The following is a 16,678-nucleotide window of genomic DNA, read 5'->3' on the forward strand; positions in this document are numbered from 1 at the left end:
ATGGCTGCCTGCAATTGCATGCGGCATCATGTCACAAAGGTGGAACCGCCTCAAACTGATTTCTTGAACATGACTCAAATGGCCTCCACAGTCACCAGATCTCAATCCAATTAAGGAACTTTGGGATGTGGAGGAACAGGAGATTCTCATCACTGGTGTGATATGATCTCATCAATATAGACCAAGAAGAATTAAAGCAAAAGGGGGTATAGCACAGTAATGTGTAAATAATGAAGTGGCATTTAAGTGTATGTGACATTTTTTTGATTATGAGAAAAGCTTTTGCCGTGAGAATCAGATATTGTGACACTATTGTCTTTTATTTTGAAAGCCCGTACCGGAAATGTGATTCCATGCGATTGTGAACTTGACAGTAGAAGTCAGCTGCGGGTAAATGATCTGTCCGCACATTCAGCTCAGTGGAAGCGAGCAGCGTGGTTAGAGGACACCGCAGTCTGGGCTCTTTTTCTCTCGATATCGTTCATGGAATAAAAAAAATGTTTAAAGTTTTTTTTGTTTTTTTACCCGGATCAAAACTCTTAACAGGAGTTTAAATGAAGTGTTTTAACCCAAATTCCTCCTGTTAGGACAGCTCACTGGCTTCCAGCTGAGGAGTAAACATGAAAAGTTTGCTCTTTGTCACCTTGTGTCTGTCAACCTGTCCGCTCACGGTGAGTCTTTTTTTCCTGTAGTGCTTCTAAATGATTCAGAAAACCGTTCACATACTGAAGACTTCCGCGATATAAGAAATTACACTGAGTATTCCCACATTAACAGCTGATGCTTATATTTTATTATTGCACTCTTTGATGCTGATTAGCCTTCTGGTGGAGGAAAAGTTTGCGGTCACATTTCGCTGATAACATTGTTGTTATTAGATGTTCTTAAAGTTGTATGACAGGTTATCCTTCTTCGTGGTATTTTGTTGCCTTTTGCTGAGCGTGATGATTTGTGATTGTAAAGTTACGGTGTCAGCTTCATTCATTGGTCTGTTCAATGTCACGAAGAGGTGTGAGAACGGTCACCAGCGCTCTAAGAGCTGAAGAATTATTTTCAGTTGAAATTATCTTTTGACTTGTTCACTGATGGGTAATTACTCATCACCAACTGCACCAATTAGTGGGGAGGAAGTCCGAACTGACATTACAGTAGTACGATTCGATACTTGTTTGATATTGAAACAAGAAAAGCGAGTGTTTTATGATGAACTTCTCTTTAACCTTTGACGTTTGATGTGTTAAGCTTTTTATTTTTTAATTTTGTGGAGTTTTTATGCCTTTACGTTTCCTTCAATGAATTTATATTTTCACAAGTTTTAGACAAAACAATTTCTTTGAAATAAGGTGGTTTCAGCTCAAATGAAGAATAATGTGACATTAAATCGATTTTATGCTCAGTAAGGTCATTGTGTTTAACCCGAGGTAATAAAATCTGCTTCTTAAAGCTCAAACGATGATAAATGAATTGGCTGATGAACTGAGTTGGTATATTTTCATAGATTAACCATTAAATAACATTTCTGATGATGATAGCAGGTAATGTGAGTATTTGCTGGGTTAGTGACAGATTTCATGAAGTCATTTTTTTTTAAATAGAAGTGTGCTGGGTTTTTCTAATTAGTAGTTAATTGGCAAAAAATCTGATCAGGAATCTGGGGAATTATTAATAAATATTAATATTTGCAGACTTCTTCCTAGCAAAAATGATTAATCGTGCTTTTATGGGCATTTAATAATTAGAATAATCATTAATTGTAGCTTTAAACCTCATATCTGCTGAAGCTGTTTTGTAGAGTTTCATTAATGAAGATAATTTGTAGACATAATCTCTCACTTCATGTTGTTCTTTCTGAGGAATCCTCCAGATATTAACCCACTTTTTTTGCCTCTCATACATTATCTGCCCTTCTGTGTGGATCCACCCCGCAGGATAAACAGTGGAAGTGCGCTCTCGCTCTTTTCCCAGCAGCCCCCTCCTCCTTTGACTAAAAGCAGATGGAGCTGTAAAAATGTTCACATCACACAAAACAAATGCCACAGTTTAATCATCTGACAGACAAATGCTGCCACTCCAAATACACAACAGCTCCTCTCGCTGGGTTTTAGCTTCAACCTCTGATGGCTTTTAACGTGAATTTAGTTTGTTTTATTCTTGCGTCCTCACAATAATGAGTCCAAATAGAGTCACTGGAGCTTGGTCTAAATCAGTGTAGCTTTTCTCTAAATATGCAAACCTTATATTTATACATTACTGTGGGTGACTGATGTTATACATGACAGCTGAAAATGCAGCGATGCATTTAATGTATTTGGTGGGTTTTGAGCAAGTCTGTTGTTTTTTGCTTATAGAAACAGGATTTTTTGCATCAGTGCAATTTTGCATTTTCCTTCCCTTAAATAGACAAAAACCTCCTGCTTTAGCCATCATGAACTAGAGATCCAGGATATGTACTGCATCATAAAACATGTTGTCTGAGTTTAACTGGATCAGATTCATTTCAGTCTGATTTGGATTTGTGAAGCTGCAATTTGATTCTGAATAAATTGTTGACATAAAGCTGATTCTTGAGTCATAAATGGAGGGATGCACAACTTTCATGGTCTTACTTTAGTGTGCCAAACGAGTATCAGATGAAATATACTTAAACAAACCAGTAAATTGTGCTCATTCTTTCAGGGCTTTTGAGAAAACATTTTCATTTTTCATTCCACTTATTTACAGTTTGAACATTATGTTCACACTAAGAATACTCTCTGTTTTCACCCAATGTCTCCAGCTGTGGAGAATGACCTTGATGTTGCCAGGATAACTGTCCACAACTCTGCATGTGGTGCAGGTTGTTTTGGTAGCATTCAGGAAATAAGGCTAATCTCACAAAAACAAGAGGTGATATAAAGTCAATTTAATCCACTTAGATTAAAAAAGTGAGCTATAAAGATTTTTTTGAAATGATTCATAATTTATTAATTAAAGTTTTTTCCCCCCTTATCCATATGTTCTGGATGTGCCCTAGCCTTGAAGGATTCTGGACAGACATATTTCAAACCTTATCCCTAATTCTTGGATACCATATGGATCCTAATCCATTAGTTGTGCTTTTTGGCACCAGTGGGGAGGCTGATGCAAGGTTGACCTCGTCACAGTGTGGCACACTCTCTTTTGCCTCTCTTCTGGCTAGATGTGCGATCCTACTAAGATGGATGGGTGCTCCTTTGCCCACCCATGCTCAATGGCTGAGGGACCTTATGTACTATCTGAGCCTTGAAAAGATCTGTTATGCGATTAGTAATACCAGTGATAAGTTTTTTTGTGGGGACAATTCCTGAAGAACTTGTGAACCGACCTCCAGCATTTCTCAGTAAATCACCCCCAATACTGATAATGTAGATTTTCTTTCCTTTTTTTTCTCTCTTTTTTTTTATATTTATTTGTGTGTTTGTTTTATTTTGTTCTGCTTTGTCCTGTTGTATTTGTGGCGGTGTTTCTTGTTTTGGTTTTTGTTTTCTCAACCTGGCTTCAGGGATGGGGCTACTGTGTGGTATGGGTAGGGGGTAAACTGATAAAAGCAATTAAAAGATATGTGAATGCGTCATTAATCTGTATTCTATTATGTCAGCTCAAACAATCATTGAAATCTACTTGCTTGTCGTGTAATAATTCTGTTTGTATCTCTTTTTCTTTGTTGCTTCAATCTAATAAAAATATCTCTGAGAAAATAAAAAGATTTAATTATCAGTTAAAATCAATCAGTCTGGTATCACCTAATGCCAAAGTTTTTCTAGTTCCACTTCTAAAAGTGATGGTTATCTTCTTTCATATACAGTAAACTAAAGTGGATTGAAAATTATAATTGGATTAATGATTAATCAGTATATGAGCCACTAATGGAATATTCCTGGTTGTAGCTCTAATAAGAGTTTATATGTAACTCAAGCTACAGATATCAACCTCACGAATGCTTTTCTCCTTCTGAGTAAAAATCAGTTCCTTTGAATTAAATATGTTGGTTGTATGGATGTTAGGTTTGTACAGAATATACTGTGAGCAGATAAACACGGACATCAGCAGTGGGAAAAGAAAGTAAAAACAAGAAGCTGACATCGACTTAGAATCAATACACCAACGTGACAGATGGAAAATTCAAGAGAATAATAAAGAGTTGATGAGGTAGTATTTCCTACATTTCCTCATACTGTGCGTGTCTCTCAGTAGCCTCAATGCACGAGAGAACAGCAGGGACTCAGGTGTGAAGGCCACAGTGGTATATTAAGCTCATCTGTCTGGACTGCAACATGACTGGATCCAACCAGGGATATTTACCCTGGGGTGCAAAAAGTCGTGCTATAGTCTGATGAGAGTTCATCCTCGTAGCAGAGGAGGACTCATTTAGAAAACTTTTGCACTGCAGGTTTTCAAACTTCATCTCATTTCTGTTGACATTCTTTTATATTATTAGGAAAAAAACACAAACACAAAACATCAGGGAATTTTTTTTAATGCTGGGTGAGCAAGTAATGTTTGGATATATCCAGCTCTAATACGCCCATACTTTGCAGAGAAAAGCCGTAGAAGACGAGATCAAAGCCCACACTGTTTGAGTGACAGATGGTGTTTGGCAAGCGTGGAGCAGAAACATAATGAAGCTTGTAAAGATGGAAGCTGAAGATGAAAATAAAAAAAAATATCACAAGCTTCTTTCTTTGGGATAATTTCTCAGAGCTAATTAAGAAACTAAGGAACGTGGGGAATAAAGTATCAGAACTGAAATCCCTCGCTGGTGTTTTATGTGAAGCTGATTTTCCCTCAATCAGCTTTCACAGAATCTTTTGACCGAATAATGCAGTTTTTTCCAAGCCGCCGGCATGTCTCACAAGATGTCCTTTGATCGTGGCACATGACACACTGGGTTAGCGCTGTAAGACGTGCCTGTCACTCCCAAGTCTGTCAGTTTTCTGTGTGCAGGGATGCTATTATTGAAGTGTTTTAATCCAGTCCACAATCTTTTATCAATCTAACCCTAATGAAGTAGCTTTTAGTCAAAAAACCTAATAAAGTGCATTTCAGCACCTAACCATCAAGGAGCACCTTTCATTACCTAAACATAAGCAGTGAGCGAAGGTAAAAAGTGAGTGAAAATGAAATGAATAATGAGAGAGGAAAACATAAACAAAACAAGATGCAAAACTGATAAACCTGCATGTTATGCCATTGCAGCGTCCCAAAGCAGACTTTGTAGGTCTCCAAAAAAATGCAGTGGTTATCTCTGCGTGACAGATAAGCCGTGGCCAGTACGGTACGTTAATTCAAAATCTTTTTTTGTGACTCTTGGGAAAACAGAATTGTGTTTGGACTGTGTGTTTGGATTTTTTTCCTTTTTGATAATGGCAAACTAATAAAGCTGTATGATGAAAACAGTCTGCTGTTTATGTCTTATAGCTTGCTGAAAGGTCGGACTTCCAGCTGCGGGCTTATTCACGTACTTCTAAGTGGATGTTTCTCAGAGTTGTAGCAACAGAACATGAGAGAATTGGTCCGGCTTCCAAGAAGCAAGATTACATGGCACATAGTGCTGTCTGGAGGGGAAGGGAAAGATTAAATGTTTCTTCAGCCAGTATTGAAAGTATCCCAGGCTGAGCAGTGATGGAAAGGGCTAACACATGATGGAGCTGGAGGCAGCAGACACCTGTTGTGCTGCTTTGTCCAGGTCATGCTGTGGGGCTCTATACATCATCAAATCACTTGTATTCCAACAATGAACAATAATTTCTAGCATTGTAATAAGAGAGATAATCGGTTGTGCATTATATGGCAAGGATTTCTCTGAGTCCTTGATGGAGTAACCCTGTAATACTGTTCCACATGCCGTCACTCCTGAGCCATTTCAAGTACAAGAACTCCCGTTCCTTAAAGTCTGGCTTCAAAGGGCCGCTCACAAGATCGTCCAGAATGAGGACGACCGTATGGAGCTGACAATTTGTCCTTAAGTAAATATGTACTTCAAGTCAAAGGCGATCGTGTCGCGTGACTGTTCGATGCCACTCGCATTGCTCGGCACTGATTCCTGTGTCCACCACCTCGCTCAGCAGTGAACATGCACACGAGTTCTGGACGGATTTATACTCTCAACCTAGAGAGCTCAAATACACCTTTGAAAAACTGCAGAAGCTGTTCACGGAGATCGAACCAAAGAAAATGACACAAACCCAGGATCAGCCAAAGAGACATCTTTTTTTTGTCTTTTATAGCTTATTTGTATTATATTCCTTTAATTTAGGTAGCCATGTTTGCGTAGTGTTAGAAATGTTAATGTTAATAGCTGTTACATTACCAGTCTAATGTTTAAATGTGAGAAGTTCAAAAATATGCTGACTTGAATTGTTTAGAAAGAGGGGTTTGGTGGGGGTTGGGAAGGGAAAGCTTTTTGCTTCATTTTGTCTGGTGTGTTTTTTTTCTTTAACTTATCAATTGTTATACTTTTAACTGTTGTAAATAGCAGAGTTCAGTGCTTTATGTTGTAAAAATGCACCATATTACATTTGGTTCTTCAAAGGAGAATTTTTCTTTGCATCTCGCAAATTCATTGTGACAAAATCTGGTTTCACCTTAAAGAAATTGGCTTTCTTTGTAAAACTATAGCTTTTGTTTGTGGTGAATTTTTTAAGGAATAAAATAGATTTTTGTGAAGATTTGTTGAGCAACATTTTATATCAGGACACGTCTAAAGGACAAATGTATTTGTAACTCATTCAATTTACCAAAGTGAATTTTTTTTTAAATTATCTTTTTGTTTTTTCAATGTACATTAATAATTCTGAATAAAATAAATATTTTTTGACTTATTTTAAATAGAAATTTAGAGTTTCAATCAAATCAGAATTTTAGTCTGAGTAAAACTAACACATTTATCAAATTAGAGTAATTTGGTTCAAAGTAACATTATTTTCATTGTGGTATAAATCCCAAACCAAACAAAAAGCAGAGATTAATAGACTCCTTACATTATATGTTTAAATCAACTTCCAACAAAAAGAAAAGAGAGACACAGACTGCAATTTATTTAAATAAAGATTATTAGTACAGTTTCATATTTTCTGGACATATCAGAAATACTATTTCTGCAAGTGTTAAAATATTTTTCTTTTCCCTTGTTCTTTATTGGGGGCTGCAAATATTCATTTTAGCTGTTCAGCTCCAGATTGGTGGGGAACCTCACGACACCCTGTGAGTGATTTACTGCCAGCTTCAGTACAAAGGAACTAAAAGCAAGTGAACAGGCTTTGTAGATCAGCTCAGCCTGTACTTAAGAGTCAGATATTGCTCAGACCTCATACCGCACTTTATCGCACCTAATGTGTTCATTTGAAAGATCGACTGTCAGAAAGAGTTATACTGAGTGATTAATAATAAGCATTTCTAGTCAAGACTCAATTCGCAGGTCATAATTTGAATTTTAACATTAACAGTTTTAACAGTTCATTATTTTACAGACTGACATTTGACAGTTAAAAATAATTTCATTTTATTTGGACCTGACACATTTCCTACTAATGTGACTTTTGTGACTCTACGGGAAATTTGCACTCGCTACTAACACAGAGATCAGAGGAACAACAAATCCCAGTAACAGCCTGTATCTGTATCATGATCCTGCATTTAGTCACTAGCATATACAATACTGTATATACTTATATATACAGTATTGTATATATGATGCTATACTTATATTTTGCTAATTCCCCAGAACACACAAAGCACTAGTACTGTGAACAGCATGGTTTAGACAAGGCAGCAAAAAAGGCGACTGCAACTCTGGGGAGAATAATCCACGCCTGAAAGTGTTCCACTGTGCGTTTTTCTATCCAGGTATGCTTTTACTGTATTATCAGTGTGTTTGGGATCATGCTGAAAAATGAAGGCTTTCCTGATGGTATTGTATGCTGAATCAAAATCTGACTGTGTCCATAATTCCATTGATTTTGACAAGATCATTGTTAAACACTTCCTGACTATTGTTGCTGACCACGTGCATCCATTTATGACGAGAGTGTACTCATTTTCAGACAGCTGCTAATGCACTGTATCAAACAGGTTTTATGAACATGGTTATGAGTTCATTGTCCTTAACAATCACAGGATCTCACTCTAACAGAGCCCCTGTGGGAGGTGGTGGAACTGGAAATAAGCAGCATGCACATTGACAATAGCATGTGATGCTATTGTCAATATGAACCAAAATCTTTCAGGATACTTTTCAACACCTTGTTGAATCTATGCCATAAAGAGTTAAGGGAGTTGCAAAGCTGTGCATAGATAAGGAGAGGTTGAGTGAGACATTCAGCTGGATCAATCAGACTGTTCTCTTCTAGTCAATTTTAGGGAAACTCCAAGACCAAAATAAAACATTTTGTCCTTCGACACAGCTGGGATTACTCTCATCTACATATACATGAGATCAAAAGATCCCACTCTTTGCAGCAAAAGTTTTCCCCCCTCACTTGGCAGTATCCTGAGGTACACTGTGTTTCAAGACTTACTGCCCTTCTACCTCTGTCCTCTGTGTCTAACCATCCTTTACAGTTTTCTCTTTAGTTTCGTTAACTACAGTTGACCTTCAAATGCAAATTATTTGAGATAACTCTTTCTACAGGCTAATCATCATAGACAGGCTAATACACGTGAACAAATGTAAATGTATGAGTATTTATGCTTCATGCAAATGGAAGAAATTCAAGAGTCCCATTTCCTGGTACTCTTGGGTCACTTGTTTAGTCTGCACCATGGCTTGAATTACAGCATTTTAACCTGCCAAAATTAATAAAACCAAGCAGACAAATAAACTCCTGGCATGTGAGCGCAGAAACTGATACATCATAAAATATGTTTTATTTTGTACTTCAAATGTATAAACGAACCGCACTACAGATGTGAATGTGATCCAAAAGAATCCAGTAGGCTCACGCTGTTTTTTTTTTGAGCATTGACCTCAAAAGCACGCTCATGTTCTTCACAAAGTGTGTGTTATTTATTGTGAATGGCAAATGACAGTCCTAAGCACCTGCTGTATGTGATCACCTATGCAGTGAGCTGGCAGGGCTGATCGAGGACATAGGGCGAATAAGAGCCCACCTCCAGGGGGATCAGCAAGTTTCAGCATCCACAAAACCCACACCCCACCCACAATGCTGTGCTCTCAGTGCTGTCATAAAATAATTGATCCAATTAGATCTTTAATATCCATGAATTCAAGCATCTCTTTTCAACAACCAGCAATGAAAGCATCAGTAAAGAAGGTGTATATACAAGCCCGACTCCCACTGTAGCAGTAAGAAAACCTACACACTCCTCTGAAAAAGTACAAACACAACAAAAACAAAAAATAATAATAAAAAAAAAAGCTCTTTAAGAGGAGACAGAAAAACTGCTCTAAGCCTTTTTTTCTCCCCAAACACCCCCCACAAGATTCAAGTATGGCTTTGATGTTTCATCAGCATAACATCTCACTGAACATATCTAAAAATACAAACTGCTGCAGAATTGTGAATTCAAACTTTGTGGGTGTAACATGTTTCCAACTTGTGTTTTACAAAGCAGCCAACTTGAAAACAATTAAAATGCCATTTTTGGCACTCAACAGCCTTTAAATGACTCAACATTATCAGTACAGCACACTAAGTGATACACAGTACTGTATAAAACAGCAAAATTAAGATTAGTAGACATAAATGATAAGACTGGGTCCTTCTTCAAACCCAAGAACTTTCTGTTACTGTTAGTTTGGAGGTTGCAGTTCATCAGAGAACCCTCACTTCAACTAGTCGCAGCAGATGGCCCCGCCCCTCCCTGAGCCTGGTTCTGCTGGAGGTTTCTTCCTGTTAAAAGGGAGTTTGCCTACTGGGGTCAGCGGGGGAGCTGGCCCCAGGGAGGGATCACTTGCCCCTCCCTTCCTTCCCTCCCCATCTCCAGCTGCCTCCCTCTTCCCGCTCCACCACAACCACAGGACCTTGGAGTAGGGGTATGTCACCAGGGTGCAGAGGAGGCCACCCCCCCCCCGTCCCCTTCTGGCTGCCTCTGCCTCAATTTTATCCCACAACTTAGACATTCACATTACTCACATTCTCATTACACATACATATAGGATCTTGGGGGTGGGCACGATACACGGAGTCCAAAGTACCATCAGGGTGTACACCCCACCCCTGGCGTCGTTGCCCACCTCTCAATGTTAAATACATGTAGACATTGAGGGCCAGCAGGAGGGACCATGCGCTTACCTGCTGCTCTCTGGCAGGTAGCTCCATGCCCTCCTGGGTTTTAAATGCACCTTAGAACACACATGCATCAACACTACAATGAGCGGGTGGAGGGAGGTTTGGAGTCTTCTCTCACCCCCATTCTCTGCGACCTGCTGGAGCGGGGGGGCTAGTAGGAGGAGTTGGCCGTCCGACTGCGGTCTGGAGTGTGGGGCCTCCCTGCTGCTGCGGAGTCGGGGCGGTCTGCCTCCCCCCACCGCAGGGAAAAGGGTAACACCACCTGGGTCTGGGTGCAGTTCCCCCCCTCCAGGGGCGAGGGCACCTAGACCCGGGGCTTAGAGTACGCTTGGGGAGTGTGATCGTGTGTACAACGTCTCTTTATGTCTGTCTCCACGTTGGTTGAGTGTGGAGTAAGTGCATATGAGAGCATGAGGGTGGGAATGGATGTTTGTATATGTGTGTGCCTGTATTTCTGTGTCTATATGTCAGGTTGGGTGTCAGGCGCCACCTCTCTGGGGACATCTTAGGCCCTCCAAGGTATGGAGGCCTATCTCCCCCTACCACCACTTCCCCTGCCAGTGGCGGACTCCCTCAGACATCGGTGCGTTGGTGGTTCTTTGTGTCCGGGGATGGGCGTCCAGGTACACACCGGCTCACTCCTTGGCGGCCGCTTGTCGGGGCCTGGAGCCTGGGGCTCGCTCGGGCCACTTCGGAGGTGGGGTGCCCCCGGCCTCTCGGCCTGGGGCTCGGTCACTCAGGCACGGCTGGCTGCCGGCGGAGCTCACGGGCGCGTCACTGCAACTCCCCCTGGGACAGTGGCGCGGCTGCCCCTCTGTTGGTCTTCCTTGGTCTCTTGTGTTCTGGGGGCCTCTGGATGTCTGGAGTTTTGATCTCCTCCATACCTGCTTCATGCCCTGGAGGACGGGGCTGTGGCCCCCCCACACCCTCTAGCAGATCATTACATGAAGGAACCTTTTAAAAAACAAAAAACAAGCGCGTCCATGCTCACAGGTGTACACACGGGTGATCACACCCACAAACTACACCCTTTTTGGCTCCTACCTCAAAGCACACTGTGTTCTGTTGATCTTATGTGCTGCACAATAATGTTTAATATTTAGTATTTACTGTCATATTCCCATATATCATTGTGATGTTGTTTATTCTATTACTCTTGTTCTCCTCTGCTTGTTTTCTTTTTTCTTTCTCAGCAGGTGATCCAGGTGATTGATATATGCATTTTTTTTCTTTTTTTCTTCTTTTTTTTTTTCTTTTTCTGCTCATTCTGTTGGTTTTTGTTTTTTGCCCTTCTCCCCCGTCCCTCTTCTCAGCTGTTTCTCTTTCCCTCTTTCTTTCTCCCCTTCTTTCCCCCAGTCAAGTCTGTCCCATATTCAGTAAGTGAAAATAAAATAAACAATAAAAGGTGAATCAAATGGACCATTATGGCAAGACTGGGATGGTCAATTTGGTAAAGTAAATCCGTTGGGCATCTTTCTTTGCCTTTAGACAACAATTCTGATGGCAAAAGAGCCAAACGGGACAGGCGCAAAAAAAAAAAAAAAAAGGGAGTTTGTTCTTCCCAATGTCGCCAAAGTGCTTTCTCATAGGGGTTCATGTGAATGTTGGGTTTTTCCCTGTATGCATTATTGTAGGGTCTACCTGACAATTTTAAAGGGCCTTGAGTCGACTGTTGTGGTTTGGTGCTGTATAAATAAAACTGAACTGAACTGAATCAGAGAAGAAGCTTGTTTGTGCAAACAAGTGGAGCACCTGCTGTTGAAATTGATTGTTATAGACAGCGATAACATTCATTCACCTCAACTTACATTAACATCTTACTTCTTTTTATACATCTATTTAATGGAGTTTGGGAATTGGTTGATGGGAATTTCTTTTTAGGACATCAGAGGTTAGCTGAACAGTGGTTAGCACTATTGCCTCACAGCAAGGAGGTCCAAAGTTAGTTGGATCAGGTTAGTTGGTGATCCTAAATTCGCCGTAGGTGTGAGTGTGATTGCAACTGTGGATGGCTTGAAGCTTGTGACAGACTGGTGGCCTGTCCAGGGGGTACCCTGCCTCTTGCCCTGTGGCAGCTGGGATAGGCTCCAGCTCTCCCCTCAACTCTGAATTGGTTAAGTGGAAGAGAATGGATGGATGAATTGATGAAGGTGAGCGTGAGATGATCCACGGGTTGATTTTCGCTGTGGCTTCTACCACCAGGAGTCATTCTCTACTGATGAAACAGCAGGGATGCTGAAAAATTGAGAAAATGTTGCAGAATGAGTAAAGAAAAAGTGTGAGATTAGTTTGGGAGCGTGCATTATGAAAAAACTATCACCCTTAAGAGGAAGTGACATCAGCTGTACCAGTAGTGATGTCACTGAATCACAGTGAACCTCTTTCACCTAGAGTGCTGAATTATTTAGCAAATATATTCTTTTATAAAAGTGTAACTGTCTCCTTATCACTGTTATCTTTTTAAAATATAGTTGAGTGCTTTGTCTCTAAGAAATGAAAACCTAGAGCATCTAAACCTCAGAGCAGTGCACACAAGAGTCCACTAAGCGGATGCTGTAAGCTGCGCCTTAATTATTGGTGCTTAGGTGATAATTGAGGTGCTTGGTGGTCTTTTCAGAGAGGCAAACCGGATGACTCACTAGTGACTCATGATCCGATCATGTAGCAGTGAAAACAGAAAGCTGCAGCTGCTCTTTCTTATATGGAAATGTATTGACATTTTACTGCCAGGCTGTGTAGCGATAGCGGATCCTGTTGTCAGCGCGCCGCGTTTGACTCTGTTTTCTCTTCAGTAGAGAAATAGCAGAATTGTGTTCCACCTTTGAGATCATAAACCTCTTTTATGTTTTCCACGGTTGTTGAGATAAAGAAGAAAATATTTTTGTAAGGTGTCACAAAGCGAAAGTGTGGTGTGACATTTAAATGAAATTGTAACATTTACAGTTTGGAGACAGAAGATACAAAGAGATGCGTTAAAACGAATAGTGTTTTCAGGTATTTGTGGTTCCACATATTGAAGCTTTTTTTGATCTGGTGACACGGAGCAGGTAATTTCACAAATGGGGAAAGTCGCTGTGAATAACTCAACGATGTAGAAGGTGGACTTGTAGGTATCAGTTTAGGTATTTTATTAGCAAATCAGACGATGGGCAACGAGGTCTTACTGTGGAAAAGTCTGAGGCAGGCAGGTTAATTTCCAGTGAAGAGATTTTCAGGAGGTCTGGCTTTCTGGCTGGCTGGGTGACATATGAGAGGAATCTGGGGCACAGGAGGAGAGGCGCATGGAAATGATAGGAACAAGCCACGAAGTAAGGAAGCCTTTACTCATAGAGCCTGAGCGTGCTGTTGATATACACTCACACAGGAGGAGCGAGCACAGCAAAAGACTGTGCATGCACTAGCTTTTCACGGTGCCTGTCAATATGCGGTGCAAATAGGCATCATATAAAGTGAAGGAGGCTTTCATTAGGCTGAAAAGAAAATGAAAAGAGCAAAGAGGTAAAAAGAGAGGCCGGATCAGCAATTGCTGGATCACTGGTGTTGGACGATGTGGCTGCTGATAGCAGGATGAATTCTTGAGTGGAAGGAGTCATACTTTGTGCTCAGATTCACTCGATTGTTTAAAAATTGATGCGACGGCGCTTTCAAGTAAAGAAACAGGAAGACAATGACCCAAAACATAACTGGAAGCAACTTAAGAGCTTTTTTTAAGACCAAAAAGACCAAAGGTTTGCATCAAAACCGAGACTTTCGTGACATCCATGGTTTATAGAGTTCAGTCACTGATGACAAAAAAGATTTCAAAATGCTTTTCTTGTGTTTCACTTTGGACCCAGTGAAAGTTGCATCACTTTTAAAAGGTTATAATTCATAACTGTCACTGCGCCGATTTTGGCAGACCCTTGAATTGAAGCTAAATCTTTGCACTTCAATCACAGCTTGATTGCTTAATTTTGTATTCATAGCGCGCTACAAAGAGGGGAAATTGTTAATACTGGGTCGTAGCTGGAAAGACTTTACAAAGCACAAAAATGACTTTAGAAACAGTGAAAGTTTTAGAAGACACAGACTATGTGCGTTTGATGTGAGGTTGTGTTTTGCCAGAAATTCGTTCTCTGTTTGGTTTATCCATTTGTCCACCCCTTCTGTTCAGTGTCTCTGACTAAGGTTCAAGTTGGAAGGTCTCTGTCATAGTTTTATATCTTTTTCTTTTAAAAATCAGTAAAATGCAACATTTTACATTCAGTGGAACAGTAGTTGGAAAACCTGCAGGTGAGATAATAGAAAGTCTTTTCTGCTCTTCTTGATCCCTCAGACGATTCTTCAAAACTTATCTCAAACAATTAATATGGTCAGAAAACCCTTAATTTAGTGGCGTTTGAAGTGATTCACCCTTCTTTTAATCTCATTGTAGAGAACTGTTTGTTGTCTTTGTATTTGGGCCACAGCTGAGCAGTGAGGCATAGCCCATTATGAAAAAGCATAGTGCTGTAATTCCTCCCCCTGCTTTAAGCTGGGTTGTTTCCTTCTCCGTGAAACACCACCTTGAATCTACACCAGCATATGAAATGCACTATTTGTCTCGCCTTGTACTTTTTTTGACCCGCACTTGCTTTTGCGCTGTGAGCGTTGCAGTCTATTTTTTTAATCTGGTTTAAAATTCAACTGTAAACCAGGCTGGATAAGAGCATCTGTTAAATAGAACTAAATAGGATCAACACTGTTTATTGTCCCAAACACATTTTTTTCCTGCTTTTGTTCTCAGTAATACTCTCAGTTAGAGGATAATATCAGAACAGAATCGCAATCCATGGTCTGAATCACAGTTCTCCTCACAGATTTGGTGCATATCATGTGATCACATTGTTAGTTGCCTGGATCCAAAGCCTGTCACTACTACTCAAAGTTAAAGGTCCAAGTCACAAATCTCTGGGGTCTTTCCTCGTCCTCCTCGTGTCTGTGTGGGTTCACTCTGGTTGCTTTCGCTTCTTCCCACAGTCTATAGACATGCACGAGGTGCTCATTGGTGATTGGCCACAGTGTGTCTCTTGACTTGTCCAAGGTGTATCCTGCCTCTTGCCAAATGAAAGCTGGGATAAGCTGCCAGGCCCCTGAACTAGACAAACAGATGGATGGATAACATTTAATAGCACAAACTGCAGTATAGAAAGTTACTTTCAGCTTCTCCTTTGCCACAAATGGTCACCACAGTAAGAAGCTCCACAGGTTTGATTTGGCAGTTTTACTGAGGATGCCCTTTCTGACACGATCCTAAAGCAGATTTGTGTCTCTGCCTGGAATTGAACCAACAAGCTTGCACTTACCAAACAAATGTGTTAACTGCTGCATCACTGGAGGGACCTAATGCATGCTGTATATGAGTGTACATAATGTACAGTGTCAGTTAATTGTATCTAATGCACTCCATCAGCACGATAATGCAAAAAGGTACTTAACACCTAAAGCAATGTGAGAAAATGTTTTTTTAAATTCCAGATTAGCACTTTGTTCATTGGTATTACTATAAAAACTGATAAAAAGCTGAGTGAGAATGCTGCGTGTGGCAGTGGCGTTAAAATCACAGTGACGGAGCAACCCTGGAGCAGATGGTGAAGCCTGGTTGGAGCTTTGCTTCAGGGTGAAATCAGAGGTCAGCAGTGATTTCTGCAGATTCTTACAGGGTCTTGTTTTATTTATATAACATACATTTGGGGCAGTTGGAAATAAATGAGTGGGAGCCTGCTCCCTCTTTGGTGCTACCTGCCCTGCAGAGCGCCTGTGACCGAGGCTGTGAAGCTTCAGCAGACCCAGTTAGATTTATACTGTATAATGTGATTTTAGCAAAAGCTGCTGAAGTCGAGACCTATTTGGTTTTCTTATCACAACTCATATTAAAATTAAGCTCCCATGTCACATGTAACTGTGAGATGTTATCAAGTAAACTGTGAGAAACGCAGAAGCTTGACTGAGCTGTGAGTCTCCCCTGCAGTGTGATTACTGTGATAAGGGAAACCACAATCCAACATTTTCCACTATCTGTTTAATTGGATGCACTGCGTGAACCCTTTCTTTTAATAGTCTTTGCTGGCCACAAACACAGAGACTCTGATAAGGACTGTGAACTGTGTTTTAGGACTATCTTGGGCAGCTGTTACACAAACGCAGTTTTCGTTTTGTTAATGTCTGATATCACAGTTAGTCGAGGCTAACGTGAGAAATGTGATTCAGGTATCAGCAACATGTCATACAGCAGCACAGTCTCAGGTGATTTAACTGGTAAAGTAATGGTGTCTGAGATGACTGGGGTGACTGCAGAGCAGGTCACAAGGTTCGATCCCTGGCTGCTCCAGTCTGCATGCCAAATATCCATGGGCAAGGTACTAACACCAAGTTGCTCTCCGATGCATCCA

At 40.6% G+C, this 16,678-nt stretch overlaps 1 protein-coding gene across 2 annotated transcripts in view; it reads left to right on the plus strand.

Moving 5' to 3' along the window:
- Nucleotides 1-433: 433 nt before the first annotated feature.
- LOC308383930 (vasoactive intestinal polypeptide receptor 2-like) overlaps nt 434-16,678 on the plus strand; it is an 81,878-nt gene continuing 65,633 nt past the window's right edge. For both annotated transcript variants that reach the window (XM_080862181.1, XM_080862180.1), the window contains exon 1: nt 434-671. In XM_080862181.1, the coding sequence (XP_080718307.1) occupies nt 621-671 (51 nt within the window). In that variant the 5' untranslated portion in view covers nt 434-620. The remainder of the gene's footprint in view (nt 672-16,678) is intronic.

Source organism: Rhamphochromis sp. 'chilingali' (genome assembly GCF_963969265.1).
Source record: "Rhamphochromis sp. 'chilingali' genome assembly, chromosome: 16".
Taxonomy (NCBI): Eukaryota; Metazoa; Chordata; class Actinopteri; order Cichliformes; family Cichlidae; genus Rhamphochromis; species Rhamphochromis sp. 'chilingali'.